The sequence below is a fragment of the Poecilia mexicana genome, unplaced genomic scaffold, assembly GCF_051168715.1.
Source record: "Poecilia mexicana isolate PSO_F unplaced genomic scaffold, ASM5116871v1 scaffold_6, whole genome shotgun sequence".
In the NCBI taxonomy this organism is placed as follows: domain Eukaryota; kingdom Metazoa; phylum Chordata; class Actinopteri; order Cyprinodontiformes; family Poeciliidae; genus Poecilia; species Poecilia mexicana.
In genome coordinates this window covers 2493405-2515040 of record NW_028263375.1, presented here as the reverse complement: position 1 = coordinate 2515040, position 21636 = coordinate 2493405, and the positions used below count along the sequence as shown (strand labels likewise).

Below are 21636 nucleotides of genomic sequence, written 5' to 3'. Positions count from 1 at the left end.
TGTTGTTGTTCCCTTAGACTTCGCTTCCATTGGACATAAATTAATGGGACGATTTCAAACTAAGGCAGACCTTATTATGTCGAAGCCTCAAACAAATATCTTAAACATTGTTTGTTACCGAACTAGTTATTATAAGCGCTACTAGCTCTACTACTATGCTATTAAAAGTTTTGCTGTTATTGTTTTACAGTTCCTACATGATAACTGAGTTTTGTCGCATTCTCTTCGCTCTTAGCCATGAGTGGCGAAGCAGTTTTTCCTATTCAAAGTTCAACCGCTGGCTTCAGTACTAAGGTCCCTGTGGAGCACCTGGACTATGATTACATTGAAAAATGCAAAGATGTCAAATATCTGGAAAAGATACTGAAAATTTTGAGGTAATGTTCTTTTCGTTAAGCTTTCTGTGCAGTGTGTGCACAAAGGAAAAAGGTGTTGCTTTTTTGTATTTCCCTTCTCTTCTTGGTGTTTACCCTTTCAATATTGTTTTATCATTTCCACTCTAACGGGAAAAAAATAAAATAAAATTATTTTTGCAGTAATAGATACTGGTGTTGTCTTAATGCACGAGAAAGCTTTTCAGTCTCCGGTCTTTTGCAGCCTCTAACAGGTGCCTGTATCTAGCTCCATTAATCTTTTCACTTACCCTTTTCTTTGCCCCCCTATTGAAGAAAAACATCCCCACAGCAGAATGCTGCCAACTTCATGTTTTGCTGTGGGTGGGGGTATATTTTTTCTAAAGCATATTGGTGCATTTCAAAATATTTTAGAAAGCACTGGAAGAAATAGCTCATTATAGCATTTCAAAAACACATTTAAAAGCCATCTAATAAAGGATTAGGGGCACTAAAAAATAATTTGAAATTAAAATTTCATGGAATACCAATCCTGACTAACATTTCACAAGGAATTTGAAGTCCGATGACTTAAGGCTTACTTTGTGTCCAGGTCTGGTGAAGAGGGCATATATCCCCATCTGATCAAGTTCTGTGAAAGTCACTTGGAGAAGCTGAACCCTAACAGTCGAGCTCTCAGGAAGGAAAACCCCGTTGCCACGGAAGCCAACTTCTCTAAAGATGAATGGAACCAAATCGTTGACGACTTAAGGGTATGATACCCAGTGGCATGTTTTTTCTTTTCAAGAATTTTTTCATGAAGAACGTTTTTTTTGTTGAACTTGTTTTTCTGTTTTTTGTCTTTTTTTTCTTTTTGGCAGACATGGGCCGAAGAAACCAAAAAGACTGAAACCTTGTTGAAAGAGGAGTCAATGTTTGAGGACTTGTCAGATGTGAAAATACCTCCTATAAGAAGTTCAAATTGCTTTGTTCCACATAATAAGGTATTTTATTTTAAACAGTTATACAGTGTAAACACTTCTCTTAGATTTCATTTAGTAAACATTTTTATATAGTGTTTTTCTGCTGCAGACATCACTCCCAAAACAAACAAGAAATCCCTCAAAACGTGTTGTACCACGTGATTATCAAGAATGGGACAAGTGAGCTGTTTTCTCTTTTGTTTGTTATGCTTGAAAGAAAGAATGCAGTATTACAGCGTCTGCATGCACTTTGAAATGCATAATCCCATCTACAGTTGCAATCATTAACAGTTAAATACTGAACGCTACATATATAGGGTCTTGTCTGCCACAAAGCTTTCTATTTTCAGGTTCAATGTGGAAGAGGAATGCGGCAAGGTAGATGGCCATCTCGACCCACCAGCTCGGCTGAACTCAGGACATCTCAACATCAGGAGAGAAGTGGATGCCTCATGTAACGTATTGTGTTCCTAAAATACATGTGTTGTATTTTACAGCTGCAAAGTGATAATTATGCAATAGTGGCTGGCTATGTGTGACGTGTGTGCGGTGTGTGATCCAGTGTTGTCGCATCAGGAGAAGCTCCTTTTGGCAAATCGGGAAAAGGATAAGGGCAATGAAGCTTTCAGAGCCAACGATTACGAAGAGGCAGTTGCATACTACTCCAGGTCAGGGTCTCTAAACACCTTTGCTACTATGAAGAACTTCACTTTGCAAGACATTTTTTTTAAACATACAGTTATCTAAGTGAAACGTTATATTTTTGTGGAGGGATAAAATTTTACTCCCTCTTTAATGTTTTTTTTCGAATGGATCTACTATATCCATTCGATATAGTTTACTAGTTTACTTACTGTGTAAGTTCTTCTTTACTTACACAGTACAAATAGATAAATAGCTAATTTTTCTAATTGTCATAAAATCAGACAAACAATTAGAAAAATTAATTCTAATTAATTTTTAGAATTTATAATTAACCTAATGTACCTGTTTCAGGTACATTATGTTTACCAAAATAATTTGTATATAATAAATGCCAAATAATGAGGGAATGCTTTAATAAATTGTATATTATTTTCATCAAAGTTTGAATTTTACAAACACCTTTAATAGGTTAATTTCCAAAATTTGACAGATTTGGAGACACATCTATATTTTTCTAGGCACACCTCTACTATGCACTACTTCCTTGCATAGGACAGTCAAGAAATGAGCTGAGATATCAGGAAGACAATTATCGACTTCTGCAAGTGCGAAGATGTCATGTTCATCTGTTGAAAACAGCTGTATGCAGGATAAAAACGTCATAGGAATGTCCAGCCGTCACACTGTTCATCCATGAAACGAGACCTGCCTGAAAGGTCACTCAACGAGAAAGTAGTCATCACTTCAAATGTAACATGAAAAGCAAAATTATAGTTTGCAAATGCACACAGGGAGGAAGAAGTTAGTTTCTGGAGACATGTCTTGTGATGTGATGAAATTGAAATGAAAGTGTCTAGACACAGTGACCACAACCATACTTCACAATCTGGGTGTGGATGAATGCTTACATGGAAATACTGAAGCAACGTCTTAAGACATCAGCCTAGAAGATACAGCTGGAACTCAGTCAAATTGGTAAACTAAAATAAAAGGTTACACAGTGGCTGAAGGACAACAATGGCCTACTCTACCTGATAAAGTTTTTTTTTCTACCAAAAATATAAATAATTAAAAGTTTTGACTTTAAAAAAGTGATTAAATTCTCTGCATAATTCTTTCCTTCGTAATCCTGGTATTTAACAGATAGACATAATTGTGGTATTCCTAACCGACCTAAAGGAGGAACAAGTTTAGTCTTATGTAGTTCTTTTGCTCTCTTCTGTTACAGGAGCCTTTCCATTTTCCCCACTGTGAATGCATACAACAACAGAGCTCAGGCAGAGATCCGCCTGGAGCACTGGCACAATGCCATGACAGACTGTCTGCAGGTGCTTGAGCTTGAACCAAGGAATAAAAAAGGTGCTTTTTTTTTTCCAACAAGTGTAATCTTGTGAAATTGCATACCTGCTTGAGTGATGATTTTAATGTGAAAATGAGTATTTATTGTGGTGTGTTTCATTTTAACCAGCCCTTCTGCGTCGTGCTACTGTTTACTATCACATGGGGAAGTTTCAAATGGCCTCTGAAGACCTGCGGACGGTACTTCAGGAAGAGCCGAACAATCCTGCAGCAATGGTAGATGACAGAGTTATGAGAAGCGTTCATTTTGTGCTAGTGAGCATCCTGTACACTAGGGGTCATTGTATTTCTTTAGGATTAAGGACCTTATTAGCATACTAGAGCAAGTCAGAAAAAGGCTTGGCAGATAAAATGTATTTAGACAGCAGTCATATATACAGTGTGTAATTATGAAAAAAAAGTATTTTACAAATAAAAATCTGAAAAGTGTGGCATGCACTTATATTCATCCACCTAGCTTATTGGAGGGTTTGATATCTAGGATCAACTGGGATGTATCCATTCATCCATTTTCTGTACACCCTTTTCCCTTGTGGGGTCGGGACTAAATTTTTACTCCCATTTAGTAAACATTTAGTAAATTAGTAAACATTTACTAATTGTAAATGTTTACTAATTTAAACATTTAATTTTAGTAAACATTTACATTTAGTAAATGTTTACTAAAATGAAATCTAAGAGAAATGTTTACACTGTATAACTGTTTAAAATAAAATACCTTATTATGTGGAACAAAGCAATTTGAACTTCTTATAGGAGGTATTTTCACATCTGACAAGTCCTCAAACATTGACTCCTCTTTCAACAAGGTTTCAGTCTTTTTGGTTTCTTCGGCCCATGTCTGCCAAAAAGAAAAAAAGACAAAAAACAGAAAAACAAGTTCAACAAAAAAACGTTCTTCATGAAAAAATTCTTGAAAAGAAAAAACATGCCACTGGGTATCATACCCTTAAGTCGTCAACAATTTGGTTCCACTCATCTTTAGAGAAGTTGGCTTCCGTGGCAACGGGGTTTTCCTTCCTGAGAGCTCGACTGTTAGGGTTCAGCTTCTCCAAGTGACTTTCACAGAACTTGATCAGATGACCCTCTTTATAAAGAGTTCACCCATGCGTAATGTAAAGAACCAACAGACAGATCAGAGGTAAGGTTGTGGAGAAGTTTAAATCAGTTTGCTCTATGCAGTTTGCTATAATCCACATACGGCACACATCAAACATTTGGAAGAAGGTGCTCTAGTCAGGGGAGATCAAACTGTTTTAATAAATAATTGAAAACTAATGCGTCAAAACATCCCAAAAACACGTACCAAAGAGGTGGGAGCTTCATGATGTCTGGATGCTTTTCTTCAATAAAAACAGGGAATAGCATCAAAATTAGCTGGAATATAGATTGTACTAAATCATTTATAAAAGAGAATATATCACAGGCAGTAAAAAACTTGTGGCTGCCACAGCTTTAATTTTTTTATTTGTAGAAAATGTCATCAATGTGACATAAAACTCAAGTTTTATGTCACATAAAATCCTAATAAACATATACTACATTTTTAGGGTGCAACATGTAAAAAAAAAAACATTCCAATGAATGAAATTTTTGTAAGCCATTGTAAGAGTCCAGTTTTAGTTGGGAGAGGGAAATGTGGATGTGATTTTTTTTTTATCCCCATAAACATGATTATTTATTTTCCTTTTATGTGTCATTTTTGAATAAGTTCATTGTGAAACTCTTCTCTCTTTTTTCCCCTAAAGGATATAATATTCAGTAATGTATCTTCTTTAGATCAGTTATACATGGATGGTAGTTTCTGTTGACATACAGAAATTAATTTGGTTTTGGTTGCTAACCAGTTCTAATGCACAAATTGTTTTTGTTTAGCAACTTCTGTCTAAAATTGAGAAGAAGATGTCGGATTGCCCACCAGAGCAGCAAAGCAAGGGGAAAAAAATCCTCATTGAAGAGATAGAGGAGAACTTGTGTTACAGCAAAGAAGAACAGGAGGAGCAGAGAGGTGAGACTGAAACCTCACACAATTATCAGCAGCCCTGATTTCCAGAGTTACACACAGAAAGACTGAGACGAGAGGAAATAACCTGGAGATGTCGTTTCATGAGTGTTTCTAGAAGCCATTATGCAGTTCATTTCTTTTTTCTTTTCCTTTTTTTTTTTTTTAAAAAAGCATATTCAACATTTATTATTGTAAAGGTATTGTAGAGATATACATGACTTTAATGAACCAAAACAATGTTATAAACCAGAGTGGGACACAATTCCTCTAATGTGAGAGAAAAATAGAGGCAGACTGAAAACAACTAAATACTCAAGGTATTTGTTATTATTTATGCTTTACATCAGGGGTGTCAAACTCCAGTCCTCGAGGGCCGGTGTCCTGCAGTTTTTAGATGTACCACAGGTACAAAACACTGGAATGAAATGGCTTAATTACCTCCTCCTTGTGTAGGTAAGTTCACCAGAGTCCTGCTAATGACCTAATTATTCTATTCAGGTGTGGTGCAGCAGAGGCACATCTAAAAGTTGCAGGACACCGGCCCTCGAGGACTGGAGTTTGACACCTGTGCTTTACATGGTCCTTTAGTATTGTTTTACTCAGCTTTTCCATTTTTGCCTCTACCTTGGATAATAAATTAGGTCACTGTGGGATCATTTTTAAGGGTGCACTGATATATTGACAGGCTGATAAATCGACCCTATATTTAGGAGATTGGCAATTGGCCGATACATACATGTGAAAACGATCTTATCCGCCTCCACAAAGATCTGAAAATCAGCCGCTGTCCCCTTTTGCTCTGCCATGAGAGAGGACTGACAGATACCTGTCCACCAGGTCACGTCTGCACATAAACATTTAACAATAGTCTCCTCACTGTTACCAACTTAGTTACTTTGTCGCTTTATGTAGCAACTTTTCCGACAAAAAAAAATTGGTAGCGGCCAAAATCTAAATTGGTGCATCCCTAGAACCTGGTAAAGATCAAAACTTTATGTCTTCTTATGTAGAACGCAGACCTGGACGAGGGAACATTTTGTTTTTCTTATGTACACACAGAACATCTGAGTGGGCTCTAATAATAGCACGTAATAAGTGCTGTGGATAGAGGAAATTCCTCTTGTCCCTCAGGGTTATGTGATATATAATATCTGGATGTGAGTTAATTCCCTCCCCCATAAACAGCTTTTGTCATTGACTGCTCGCAGTTGGTGTTTCCTGGAACTCCCCGTTTGAGGTGTAGCATGTGTCAACCCTTCCCCCTCTGCCCTGACGTAACCGCTGACTCTTTCCTGTGGGTGTGTGTCTCTCTCTCTCTCTCTCTTTCTCTCTCTCTCTCTCTATCTCCCTCTGTCTAACTTCTAGCTTGTCCGGTTCAACCCAGCCAGCCTGTGGGAGGGGAGGAGAGCTCTGCTGCTCCTGCCGAAAGGGGAGACATGGGAAACGCTCAAAAAAAGCCCCACAGTAGAGGGGACGGGGGTCCGCACACTGACACCAGCAACTCGCATCATGGACCCTGGAGGGGCAAAGGGGGCACCTCGGATAAGTACAAAGTCCCAGAGGAGTCAAAGGAGAAGGTGGCCAACGGATCAAGCAAGAGGGGATCGACCGCTTCAGCGCAGGGCGATAAGGGGACTACAGGTGGGGAAAAAGCAAAGGAAACTGTCAATCTGGACACCCCATGCGGAGCCCTCCCCCCACACCTTTCTCGGCTAAAGAATGAAGGGAACCTGCTATTTAAAAACGGACAGTTTGCTGATGCTTTGGAGAAATACTCACAAGCCATCCAGGGCTACACAGATTCAGGTGAGTCCTCGCTGTTGACATTGTCAGACTCTAAGGCACCAGGTAAGTCTGGAAATGTCTTGAGAAGTAAACTTTACGGATCAAAGCGGCCACAGCAGGGCAATAGACAGGTACTGACAAGAAACTAATGAGTCAGAATCTAACCAACTAGTGTTTCCTCACCAGCACACCCGTGCCTAGAGCCGGCTGAGCAGATCTCTGCGTGTTTTAATTATCAGTAGCTGTGAGACTTTGGCTGACCGCTCTAGTTGCATATCAAAGGTCATAAGCTGTCAGCCATTACTGCGCTTCTGTTTTGATCTCTAGAATCTTCTGAATTACATTATTTGACTGGGAAAGGTCAGTTTCAGTTTGTCCGAAGTAAGTCAGCTCACAGAGCAGTGGCCACTGCAGCCTAAGAACTGTCCTGAAACAGCCATGACATGATCTGGCAGTGCGTTTAATGACTCTGTGTCCTGAACACTGCGTCACAGTTAGGCTGCTGTGGAGTGGAGGGACAGCGTTTCTGTTTTAGCCTGAGCTAAGCCTCTCAGCTTTGCTCTGTCCAAGTCACATGACCACTAACCACTCACTGTGAAATAGAACGAGTTGGACGAGAGCTGTATTTTTTTTACAGGAAGTGAAAGCCTGAACAGTCAATGGAGAGAGAGAGCTTGTGATTTCTGTGCATGTGTAGGCTTCTATAGGGAGCCCCACAGTTGTACACAGAATATGATAATAAGTGCAATAAACATTTCATATGAGTGTATCAGAACATAAATATGTCTCATAATGTAAACAGTCTCTACTGTTACATTAGCAGAAAGCGTTTGCTGAGACGTCACCTCTGCCATGCTGCGTCGTTATCTGTAATCTGATTTGATTTGAAGAGCTGGCATGCTAAGCTGCTGCTATTTAGTGCAACAGAAGCATGTTGCTCCGGACATAACACTCAGACTCATTTCCGTAACTCTGTGACACAAATGTAAACCAAAACGATAAAAATAGGAAATGTAGCACATGTTGGCTGGTTAATAGAGGCCTACAGGTGGTTGAATAACGAGCATCACCTCGATCAGTGGAGAACCAAGAGAGAAATGTTGCCGTGTTAGTGAAGCACTGACATGGTCATCATGGGGATAAATGGCATGGTATGTTTTTTTATACTTAACTTTAAAATTGTTTTCTTTCTTTTAACAGTGTTATAAGAACTTTAAGCCAAATAATGTTTAGAACACATGGTCAGATTATGAATATAGGCTCTCAAACTTCCACTGATATTTGGTTAAATTAACTTTAGAAGGTTGTAGACAGAGTTTGGTAGTAACTAGTAACATTTACATGAGTAACATGTTGAACAAAATGTACTTTTACAAGGAGTTCTTTTACTACACTGTACTTTTTACTTTGTTGAGCTGCCAGTACTTTTATTTTTGAAGTATCGCTCCTCTTCCTTGAATGAAATTCACACCTGCAGTTTTTGTTAAAGTTTTGTAAGTTTTATATAGAAAGAAATTGATTTAGAGAAAAACTGCTTTTGCCTGATTTTGCTATTTTGTAATTTTGTTGTATATATGAGTTATTGTCATTTTTGACCATCAAATATAAACATTTCCACATTACTTTATATTTTGGTTTTCCTGATTAGGTAATTTTTAGCCATTAAATGATTGACTATCTGGTCTACTCAGTACTTAAGTGGCACTTTTACCAAAGACCTTCCACATTGATTCTTAATAACTCTGGCTAAAAACAGGTGCAGGTTTTAGCAGTTATTTTAAATATTTTATAGAATAACTGCACTCATTTTCAAAAGTTTATTTATAAAAAACCTAAAACTAGTTTTCTGGGTAGTTCAGTTGGTAGACCATGTGCACCATGTCCAAAGACTTTGACTAGGTGTTTGTCCTGGATTCAATTCCTGATCTCGAGCCATTTGCTGCATGTCTTCCCCCTCTCTGCTTTACCCTTTCCAAAACCAGTTTGAATCTGTCTTTGGGATCACTGTCCCAATGACAGTGATCCCAAATTGTATCAATTTTACAGCTACCTAGCCCAAACTGTCCCCCTCAGATGAAAGGAAATGGATTACAATATCCAAGAACAGCACAGGAGGGAAGAAGGCTCAAAGTGAACACTTCTACTATTAAGGCAGTTTTAAATCAACATGTATTGTAAAGACACAGTTCCACTGGCTGATTTTTTTTCATTTATAACAAGACATTTTCCCCATGTTATCAGTGAAATAATTTGCCAGTGGAACTAGTGCTTTTTCATCAATATTAAGTAATGATCGACTTAAAACAAGTTCCTATAGTTTGCTCAAACGTTACTTGCAAGTCAGTTCTGTCTTATTTCAAGTGTATTAAGATATTTGAAGAAACTAGACCAAAATATGTAGTGAGATTCTGTGTTTTTCCAATGCAGAGGTGAGTAGATTACCAAAACATGTACTCAGGTAAACATAGAGCTACTCTGGGGTGCTGTGGTGGCCCAGGGGTTAAGCACAACCCACATATGGAAGCCTTAGTCCTCAACGCAGCTGTCACAGGTTCAATTCCCAGCTTCGTGACCTTTGCTGCATGTCTTCCCCCTTCTCTCATTACCCACTTTCCTGTCAATTCACTATCAAATAAAGATCACTAGAGCCAATAAACCTAGAGGGAAAAAAACAACATAGAGCTACTCAAGTAAAGGTAACTAAGAAATAAAGAACAATATTTTATAAAAAAGAAAAAGGGTTGGCAAGTACTGAGTAACTGACCATCTTAATATTTTTAAATTATGTAGTCAGAAAGATAAAAATATATGTTTTTGTGCAAAATTTTAGAATTCTAAAGACTGAAATGAAAAAACAAAGAATTCAAATAAGTGGCATAATAATACATGTAGACAGAAGGAATCCTTTTTATTTCCATATAAAACGTATGTCACCAATACTACAGTAGGTCATATAAATTTAAAGTATGGTAGAGTTCTTTCAGGGACAATATGTGTTCTTTGTGGTTTCTTTTTAATCGTCAAATGGCACAACAGGTACAGCAGGTAGAAAATAGTATTACAGCAACAAAGCTTGTGTATGAACTGTTGTCTCACTTCAACATAAATTGCAGGTGTGTGTTTGTATCTCATGCAGTTTGGGTTAAAAACCGTTTTTTTTCTTCTTTCAGCAAAGTAAGTCACAGTAGGTAGAGTGTCCAGACATTTTACTCGACTAAGAGCAGCGATACTTGATTATAACATAACTCAAGTAAAAGTAAAAAGTACAGTGCAGTAAAACTACTCTTTACAAAAGGTTACTTGACTAAATGGTGGTGGTAGCATGAAATGAAATGAAATGAAATTTTATTCGAACATGATACAAATATAAAAATAAAATAGTGCACAGTAACAAGAAGTGCATAAAAAAGAAGAGAAAATACAGATTTTTTGTTTCAGTTAACATATCATGCTCAAAATGGGGTAGGAAGAAGTGAGAACTTATAAACTCCTACCCCCTAAACACTTGAAACTTTAGAGTCCTACTGTCATTAAAAAAATCTAAGTCAAAGTGGCAATCAGAAGTAACAGTTACTAATATTTACCTATACATTTTCCCATTTTATGCTGGTTTGTCTTTCTAAACCCTTACACCAAGTTGTTATCTGCAATACACACCTTATTGCTTTCTGTCACCCATATGTGTATCTATTGAAAATTACCTCCTTGTATTTTCTTTTGAATTGTATTAAACTATTGCTTTGTTTTAAATCTTCATGTAACTTGTTCCATAACTTTACACCTTTAATTGAAATACAGAAGCTTTTTCTTGTTGTTCTAAAATTGCGGATCTTGGTAGCATGATGCAAAGGGCCTGTTTAGCTGCCAGTCATACAGCAGCATAGCAAAAAGTGGAAGGAAGCCCAAAAGGTTTTGACCAAAGTCATACATTTTGAAAGAGTTATCTCTGATACTGACCAAAATAATGTAAAACCTTTGAATTTGAGGAAAGTTACAAAAAATTTCTAAAACAAAATGTTCTCACTAAATTTTCTGACAAACAGACATAATTTTGGTCATTCTAAATAAGCTAACACAAGAAAAGTTTGATCTGATTTAACTTCACAGTGAGGAAAAAACGTAAATGTGTATAAATTCAAACTTGTGAAGCTTAAGGATCAAAGACTCCACATTTAAAATAAAACTGTTAAAATCCAGGGACAGACATGCATTAAGCTTAAGTTATAAGTGTACATAAGGATGGATATTATAGAATGAAACTAAAATGTTTCTATTTGATCAGCCAAGGAACCCTTTATTTCAACATGTACACATTCAAAACACTGAGGAGGAAGTGAAAGTAGCTACTGTCATGTTTCTAAAATACTTCATGCTGGTGCAATAAACTGATATTTGAACATTGTAATTCATGACATGCAAATCTTTTAAAAGCTGTAGTCACTGCAGCTGAGAGGTACATCTGTGCCTGCTGCTGTTGTCTGTAATAGATTATAGGGAACCAACTAATAAACCTTTCAGTCAAAGTTATACTTTAAAATTTTAAGGTGTAAAGTGATGAACAAATGTCTTCCTTTAGGAAAACATAAATGATTTAAGTTAAGAAAGAGTAAACATAATTTACAAGGTTTGTTAATATTTGAACATGCTAAAGAGTAAAGTAACGTCTGGCTGCGGTTCAGTTATCAACATGAAACTGGAAGGAATTGAATAATATTAAATTATGTGCTTTTTAGTGAGCTTTAAGAGCCTTAAAATGTATAATCATAAAAGCTCACACTGTTACGTAGATGTATATATGTATTGTGTTACACTATATTTGTGTGAAATATGTATATACATGCCTATTTAAATATAAATATGTGTATTTATTTATGTATTTATATGGACAGTACATAAGCTCCATTACTGTAGGTATCTGAGTAGGGAAGTATAAGCCTTGTCTTCTGCCTAATCCTTCTTTTTTGGTAAATTATTTGTTATTTTGTTTTCTTTTTTTGTTGTAATCTTATTAATTTACCAGCATAAAGTTCATCTGAAATCTGAAACTGGTTTTTCTCCATGCAGGGATGGATAGTCCTGAGGATCTGTGTATTCTGTATTCCAACAGAGCGGCGTGCTACCTGAAAGATGGCAACAGTCAGGACTGCATACAGGACTGCACCAGGTGAGAGCCATGGCTCACTCCTAATCCAGCATGATGGCAGAGAAGCTACAGTAGCCGATCCCAGTCATTTAACCAAGGCGTGTTGAACCATCACTGAGGTTCCCTCCCATTAACACACCCTGAAACACTTAATGTCCCTGCAGAGAGATGGGGTTACAAAAACCATACTAATATGTCGTGTATTAAGTAACAGACATCTAAAATAGCATGTAAACATGAACTGTAGATACAGAAACACAATCTTCTCGTCTTGCATGTATCACAGGGGCCTTGATCCTTTGTCCTCATCTAATTATGTCTATTTATACTAACTAGAGCCCTGGAGCTCCAGCCGTTCTCCCTCAAGCCCCTCCTGCGCCGGGCCATGGCTTACGAGACGCTGGAGCGCTACAGGAAGGCCTACGTGGATTACAAGACCGTCCTGCAGATCGACATCAGCGTGCAGGCGGCACATGACAGCGTCAACAGGTGTTAGCTCCCACCGTTCAGACCGGCTGCACTGAAGCAGGGCAAACTGAACGCATTCAGTTCACAGTTCTTCACATTTCAGCTGATTCTTTATAGTCGTTAGTTTCTGGCTGAAGCCTACTGAAAACCTTGATTTTACTTCTTTATCTGTTTATTTATATGTTTATAGACTCCACTATGTTAGGGTTGGCAAATATAACTCAAGTGCCGTCTTCCTTACCACTGGCTGCCCTCAGGGTTGTGTAGTGAGCCCACTGCTTTTCACCCCAATGAGTCACTACTGAACTTCAGTTAATCATTTTACTGTATATATTTATATTGATATATTTTTATTTTTATTTGTTTCTTTTATTATTAGTGGAGCTATATCAATCTGTAGAATTTAAATGTGCAGTTGAATGACAGTAAAGACTGTCCTTGTCTATTTTTAGAACTTAAACTGTTACATGTCCTGAGACTTTTTTAGTCACTTAGAGATTTACTTTAGCTAAAGGCTAAATATGGCTGCTAAAGTACATGTGCTTCTGTGTTATGCAATACAAACACTTATAGTCACTCATCAGGTCAAGGGAAGTTACTCAAGTTGCTCAAGTTAAAAAAAATTCCATATTGAATAAACTAAATGTAGGAAGTTTGATCATCACGTCACCATCATTTAAACAGTGAAGGTTACAAATGAACAGCTTTTCTGAAAATATATTAGAGGTCATTTTGACACCTTCTCAAAATAATTGCATTTTTAGCCAAAAGAAGCATTGGCAAAAAGATCACCCTCTTATTATTGCCAAAATATGATTTAGGTAAATAAATAAATAGGCAAAAAAAAAGAGTCAGCACATTATCTTAGGAAATTGATGATTTTAAAAATTCTTATATGGTTAAAGTTTGCAGAGCTTTACTCAAAGCTAAAAGTGGCTGGTTTAAAAAGTCAAGGAGGAGAAATGTTTGTCTTTCAGTTTTAGATTACAGTAGAATTATTTCAGTATTTTCCCCTTTTTATTTCTTCCTTTACTTCTCCGTTTCTGAAAATAGACATTGACTTTGTATGATATTTTCACACATTTTCTTTTTGCTTCTGTGTCTTTTCACCAAATTTTAACCCCTTTATTTGATTCGTCTACAACAGCAAAATAAAAAAGAAGGAATTACTGTAGCATTTTTGGATTCAGAAAGTGTAATATACAAAAAGTTTTTTTTTTTTTTAGCTCTCTACAAACCTGCTCTGTTTTTTGTCTCACCAGAATCACCCGGTTGCTGATCGAGCAGGACGGCCCAGAGTGGAGAGAGAAGCTCCCAGACATTCCCCTGGTTCCCCTGTCCGCCCAGCAGCACCGACGAGAAGACCCCCCCAGCCAGCAGGTCCTGCAGGCTCGAGCAGAAAAAGCCTCCAGAGACGCAGGTCTGTTGAAAACATTCACCCTCCACTGATGAAAACGGACCTGGACTTGTAGAACAAACCACTATGTGTTTTAATATCAAGAAATTTGCTACATTTTACAGCGCCTGACCAGTTTAAGAATGTAATTTTTTTTACATGAATTATTCTAAAAGGCAATCAGATATAGTTGTGTGTTTTTACAAATGAACTAGTTGTTGATTTTTTTTTCTCTACAAATTCTTATTTTGGGGGATTTTTTATTTTATTTTTAGTTCCATTCTGATAATTAATATTTTGTGAAAGGCAATGTTCTTTACAGAGACGGTTCATTTTATTTATGGTTTTGTTTGTTTGTCACTTTTGCTTCCTTTTTATTCATTGTTTTTGCTTGTTTTATTTTGGACATTTAAAATATATTCCAATTCCACTGTTAGGAGTTCTTTTAAAAAAATGTTAATTTCTCTTTGAGAGTGAACTCTCAAAACAACATTATCGATTATCACGATAATTACTGGGACAATTTATCGTCTAGCAGAATTAGTTATGATGTCAGGCCTACTAGCAAGTGGCTCGACTGGACTGGGATTTTGTACCAGAATTTTTTGTGTTTGTCACAAGAGGCATTTAGAAGCCATATTACATTTTAGAAGCCATATTACATTTGTCACCTCCTTGTGCTGACCAGGCGCTTTCCTCCATCCCCAGTCTTTGCTCCAGCTGCTAATAATACACTTTAATAAAGAAAAGAGCTGCTGGCACACTTTTCCCTCCCTGATGATGCTCTGCAGCAGATTGATTAGCCTGTAGTTCACACTGTGTCTGATTGCTGACTTTCTCTCTCATGCCATGTGTCCGGCCAGCTCAGCATTCTTCTACAGCGTTAAACCCCCCGCTGCACAACACTGGCTCGTGAAAAGGAGGCCAATTAAAACGTCCTGCTAGCTGGATTTATGACGGCAAAAGAGAGGCAAATGGAAGTGGTCCGCATAGGAATAATCAATAATCAATGTTAAGTAATCACCTCTTTATTCTGTGTTGTAGAAAGGAGAGCAGAAGTCCGTTTTACAGCTTTGAAGCAAGAAGGGAATGATTTTGTGAAGAAGGGTCAGTACCAGGAAGCTCTGGGGAAGTACGCAGAATGCCTTAAGCTAAAGCCAAAGGAGTGTGCTATCTACACCAACAGGTTAGATAACTCAGTATCTCTCTCTCTCTCTCTGTCTGTCTGTCTGTCTGTCTGTCTGTCTGTCTGTCTGTCTGTCTGTCTGTCTGTCTGTCTGTCTGTCTGTCTGTCTGTCTGTCTGCCTGCCTGCCTGCCTGCCTGCCTGCCGCTGTGTTCTTTCTGTTTTCGGCTCACTGCTGAGAATGAAGAAAGGAAACTGCTGTTGGGATGAAAAATCTCCCGCTGTGTGATTCTGTTCGCACGTGTCATGAACTCTGCTGTAAAAATAGCTTTTCTGTAGTACAGCCAGACCAGAACAGATGCCCAAGGTCACCTAAAGGTAGCTGCTGAGGAGTAACTGGCAAATGTATTTAGAGACAAGAGATTATTTAATGTATTCTTGTCCCTTTTTTTTCAATATTTAACCCTCCTATGATCTTAAGAGACGTGGTCAATTGAATCTCGCAAGCTTTTTAACGTGTGTGCGGTCTGACCTGCGCTACGAGTTTCCCCATTGACCGACTGCGACATCTGCCACGCTTCACCTGAGCATCGCGCGAAGACTGCAGTTTCCGAAACTACAAAAAAAAAGGCTCGTTTAGGCGCACACAGAATCAACCCTGCTGGACCACGCACAGAGTTAAACACTTGTGGGGTCTAAATGTCTCTTAAGACAGTAGGAGGGTTAAATATGCCTAGATTTTCTGTCAGTTTTTTTCTTTCTTTCTCCTTTCTTTCTTTTTGTTTTTCTTTACTAATTTTCAGGGGAAAAAAGGCCATTTCCTGAATTACTGCCTTTTTTGAGCAGTAATTAAGTGGAAACTGTACAAAAGATACATACGTTCTGCATTGCAGATAAGCAAAAAAATCTTGTAAATCTTGTTCTACCTAAAATTCCTCAAGTGCTGTAGTTTTAGCTTCACCCACTTCAAACTCCATAAAACAAAATCTCCTATTGAACAACTTTGGCATCCAATTATTAATCAGTTCATCCATAAAATGATCAACAGATTGGCCGTACACTGGGCTTAGCTTTTCATGATGATGTTCAAATTAAAATCCTATTAATCGATTGCTAAAATAACCGTTAGCTGCAGCCCTACATAAGGATTATTTTCTGTCTTAAATGTCTAAAATTCTAAAGATAAAAATGTCTTAAATTTAACTTATTAAATTTGTAGAAAACTCTAGTTGAAAGTAATCCTCTTTCTACTGTGACTTTAAAAAGTATTCACACTCCTTAAACTTTACAACCCCAAACATAACTGTGTTTTATTGGGATCTCGTGATAAACACGGAGGAGTTTTGTTTCCGACCATCTTTATTCTGGTACTTATAAATAACAGTGCAAGCAACCAGAAGAAAACTCATTTATAAAGCCAGATAGCAGAGCTAGGTCACAGAACAATATTTTACTGTTTAATCCGTGGTCTGACAATGACCGAACATGGAGCATGTTATCAAATTCAAATGATAGGAATTCGTTTATCAAGCCGAGCGGCTGGTGAGCAGAACTGACAGGTTGTTGGTGCGATTCCAGAGCTCTGTGCTACCTAAAGCTGCAGCGGTTCGGTGAGGCCAAGCAGGACTGCGACGCAGCGCTGGAGCTGGAGCCGGACAACAAGAAGGCCTTCTTTAGACGTGCCCTGGCCAACAAGGGCCTCCAGGTCAGCACACACAAACACCACGCTTCTGTCTTCATTAAGACCGGCGTTTAAGACAGCACATGGGACAGCATGATTCCACAGCCAGTTTGTGTGTTCGCTCCCATCAGGATTACCTGGCATGTAGCTCGGACCTGCAGGAAGTGTTGCAGCTGGACCCCAACGTGCAGGAGGCTGAGAAGGAGCTGGAGGAGGTCACGGTCCTGCTCAGACAGAGTCTGTCCAGCGCCACACAGGACAAACCCAGGAAGACCGTCGCCATCACAGAGGTATGTCTCTGTTCTGTTTCATGGCCGTCTGCGCTCTGCTCACATGTAAAGCCTTATTTTTCTTTTAGGATATGATATGGTTGGAGCCCCAAGTTTCCATATTATAAACGTTACAGATACATTTTAATAAATTAGAATATGTGAACCAATGAGGCTCGTTTGTTAGCTTATAAGGACCTTTTGATAATAACTTTCTACCAGGAAGTAGATTGCTTTGCATAAAGCCCACACTTCTGTATTAAAGTGTGGGCTTTAATACACACTTAATAAAGTGTATATTAAGTTTATTAAAGTTTATTTAATAAACTTATTTTATTAACTTATTTAATAAAATAAGTTTATTAAATAAACTTATTTTATTTAATAAAACTAAATAAAATAAGTTTTATTTAGCTGTATGTGAAAAATCATCACAATTAACAGAAAAGAAATGCTCAGAACATCAGTCTGTGTGAATATGAAGCTGTTTCATTCAGTGAAATAAACCTTCACTGATGTAATGTGTTAAGATACACATCAGCAAAAAACAACAAGTTGGTCCTGGTTGGAATTCACATTATGGGCACACTGATTGAAGTTTATTGGCCGACCACCGATTTTTTTTAATTTTTTTTAATTATTATTTTTATTTTAAACGTTGCTAAATATAGCAATAGTTGCTAAGTCAACCGTACATGTGTAGAAGCTGACATGGTGGGTGGGTCTGTCAGCCAGTGGGTGATTTTTCAGACGTTTACTGAGGTTTCACATCCATAACTCGCATGGCTCTAAGACGTGTGTCCGTCTCGTACTGCAGGTCGACGGTGAGGAGGCTATGACGGAAGCTCCAAACTCCGAGAGCAGCTGCACAGGAGACAACATCAGCATCAACCTCAAACCCAGCGGCGCCTACGAATTCGGTCAGTCTTTGAACGCAGCGCGCTGCTGCGGAAACACGGCAGCCTGTGCCAAACTGCTGACATCCACGGAACCAGAACTGCTTCCCCAGTATCTCAGCAACCAGCTGGATGGACACACCATCAGCTTCATCGTGAAGGCACTGGACTCCCATTTACTGGAAAAGAAGCCCGACTTGGCGTACCGGCACCTCGATCAGCTGCACACCGCTGACAGGTTCCGGGTAAGAGGGGATTCAAACGGTTTCGTTGGTGAATATTTTAAAAATATGACTCGTATATGAATGAAGGTAAACAGCTGAACTGTGTCTGCAGGTGGCTCTCATGATGCTGGAGAAGGATGAGCGTCGCTACGTGACTCAGCTCTTTGAGCGTCTTTCAGCTGTGGAGAGCGCAGAGTTCACCAAGGATGATGTTCAGAATCTGGCCAACAAATACATCTGACCCCCCTTCCTACACCTCCCCCCCTCCTCCTCCATGCTGCATGAGCTGCTGCTCCTCCAGTCTGGGCTCTATGCAACAGACTACACCAGAACTGAGCTCACAATGTTTCCACAGAAAGACCGAGGAACTGATTGAAAATCTAATCGACTCCGACAAGTTCTGAATGTCCTCTTACGTTTGGATAATTCTTAAGATATCTTTTTTTTTTTTGTTCAGAACAGTTTGCTATGCAAATTTTATGTACCAGCACAAACCACTTTAACTGAACATCTGGATCATTTAACTTAACAAAAGTGTTCCAGCCTCAATGTGGGATCGGTCGAGTGGAGAGTCAGACAGCAGGGCGGTCTCCCCCCGCCGACCCTCTGCGGTCAGCCGGGATTACATAACAGAAACTCGTGTTCCCAGAACAGAGCTTTGTTTATTTGGTCCATGAAGTTTTTGAAATCAGAGGCCATTATTAACCAGCCATGTTTAGAGAAGGTATTCAGTGCCACTTAAGGAAACTGTGGCTGTTAGCAACTGAAGTTACCTCGCTACACAAACAGAAACAACTAAGCTCATTGCTGTTCAGCGGAAAAAAAAAACCGTTCATGTTTAATTCTGTTTCACAGCAACTATGCAATAAGATGCATTGAATCACTAAGTCTTGCCACTGATATAAGCTGGGGTCAATAAAGTCTGCCAGGTGAGGCAAAGATCCACATTCACCTTCATATGAGCTCTAAGACGTGAAAGCTAGAGTGAAGCAGCGTGCCTATCGTTTTGATTCAGCTAAATATTTGATTTAGTTCCCAGTTTGATTCTTTTTCTTTTTTTTTTAAATTAAGCTTTTTTGTTTTTGTTTTTTTTTGCACCGATTGCAGTTTTCTGTTCGATTCCAATTTTGGCCGATACCGATATGTTTTTGTCCAAAAGGTCGCAAAAGCAACAGTGGGGTGGCGCCCTCTATCACAACAGAACAAAGAGGGACAGTGGCTGATTTCCAGAGCTTTGGAGGTAGATTAGATAAGGCCAGCGGATAAAATTCAAAAATCACCCAAAATTAAGGAAATCTGGGCTGATTCATCAGTGCGCCTCTAGATTTTTTTTTGTTCTCAATTTTACATATAATTAGACCACAATTAAAATCTGCATTCTTTTACATGCTAGAAGAATAAAAATGAAACATTCTGATAATCCTAAACTGAGAGCTGACCCAGTTTTAAAGTCATTTCTGAATGTACAGAGTTAAATTCAGGGACCTGAACTAGGGGCGAGAGGCAATAATTCCATATTTTACATTTGTCCTCTACAATCTAGTTTTAGCTGTATATGTTTCAGTAAAAATGTCATCTGTACAGAATTCAGAGGCCTGTTCAATAAAGAAAGAAAATGTCTTTCATGCCATGCTTGACATATTTGTTATTTTGCTTCACAAAAAACACACACATTTGATATACATTTTTTTTATTTTATTTTTTGTAGATATGCATTTACACGCATATAGTAAAGCAAATTACCAAACAAATATACAAACTCCTTATCCCGTTCTGCACAAACGATCGATTCCATCTGGCACCGGTGTGCAAATTACAACCAAAACATTAATTATTTTGGTTAAAACCAAGAAAAAGAGGAAGAATGAGCAGAAAAATCTTAGCTTTGATGAAGGGAGATCTGCAGCCATGAGGCTTTATCCACGGAACCAAACCAGAACAGACCTGGGTCAAAACCACACTGCTAGTAGAGGTTCACCAGAGCCAGCTCAGCGGCCTCAGTGCAGACCACAGAACAGTTTGGGAGAAGGAATAAAAGAAGAAACTGACTTCAAGTCTGCTCAGCAGCACCGTTTTGGCAAAACAAACCCGAATCACAAGACAAACTCACATTCCCATCAACCTCTGCGTCAGCAGAACAGGAAACAGTGTAGGTGCCTGGAGCCTTACTTATTTGCGTAGCTTTAGTGGAACATGTAAAAACAGCAGTGTGTATGTGTGTGTGGGAGAGAACCGGGGTCATATGTCTTCATTCATCCCCACGGTGTAAAAAAAAAAAAAAAAAAAAAAAAAAAAGGTCCTCGTTACTGTCGGCAGCTGAAGAGTCAAAGAACTAACAAGAGCCTGAGTGCTGTCTTTGGTAGGCTGTTGAAAAGTCTTCAGTTAAACTCCGCCTCAGTGTGAACGGGCGCGCCTCTAGCAAACACACACTCCGCTGTAAGTACGATGTTCTCCTCGCTCCTGTTTGGACTCCAGAAGACGACGGAGAGGAACACGAGCAGCTTCCTGAAGGCACCATGAGTTAAGATATCAAAGCTCTCAGAGAGGCCAAAGCATCGTCCAGCAGAAATCAGCTCAAACAGTAAACAATTCACTTCTTTGTATAATTTCAGTCAGCTGACCGAACCGCTGGGTAATGTTACCCTCCCGCAGTCCGAAGACAGGTCGAGTGGACCCGCTGTTCGCTGTCCAGGCGGGGTCGCACTGACCTTAAGTACGCTTTAACGAAGGTTTTTTGTGGTTTTGGAAAGTACTGGGCCTGTAAATGGACTTTGAAGGAAAAAATAAACATTCTCGTGTGCACCAGAATTTTTTTTTACCCCTTCAATGTATATTTACGGGCCGCGCCCCCAATGGCTTCCCAGTTGACCTGACAGTGACATCTGCCACTCTACCTGAGCGCTGATTTAAACTACGGGAGGGTTAAGCAAAATCTACAGCTTCGGCCTTCCAGAGACCTTTTTTTTTTTTATTATCAAATCAGTTCAAACCTTTCCCAGAGCTAAATTCTGCCCAAGTTTTCAAAGTTATCTTGGCACTAAAAGACACTTGAGAGATTCGAGCTACAGAACCAAAAGCAGTGGAGCACCATCTCCCTCGGTAGATCTTAGCGTTGTAAAGGTCAATTTCAGAGCTGGAACGGTTCAGTGTCGAGATATATATATATATATATATATATATATATATATATATATATATATATATATATATATATATATATATATATATATATATATATATATTCAAAACAGTCACAAAAACAGTCACTTTTACATTTAGGGGGAAGAAAACAAACCAAGAAGTCGTATTGCCTGGTCCCTCGCTCA

At 38.6% G+C, this 21636-nt stretch overlaps 1 protein-coding gene across 1 annotated transcript; it reads left to right on the top strand.

The window, feature by feature from the left end:
• Positions 1 to 222: 222 nt before the first annotated feature.
• Positions 223 to 19935, top strand: spag1b (sperm associated antigen 1b). Its single transcript, XM_088006059.1, has 18 exons — positions 223 to 377; positions 946 to 1105; positions 1214 to 1336; positions 1425 to 1495; positions 1666 to 1769; positions 1878 to 1983; positions 3189 to 3319; positions 3429 to 3535; positions 5195 to 5327; positions 6690 to 7130; positions 12174 to 12273; positions 12589 to 12741; positions 13983 to 14140; positions 15161 to 15302; positions 16819 to 16945; positions 17053 to 17211; positions 18008 to 18331; positions 18423 to 19935. The coding sequence occupies exons 1-18, from the start codon at positions 238 to 240 to the stop codon at positions 18549 to 18551; spliced, it is 2808 nt and encodes a 935-aa protein (XP_087862185.1). The 5' UTR covers positions 223 to 237; the 3' UTR covers positions 18552 to 19935.
• The last annotated feature ends 1701 nt before the right edge of the window (positions 19936 to 21636 follow it).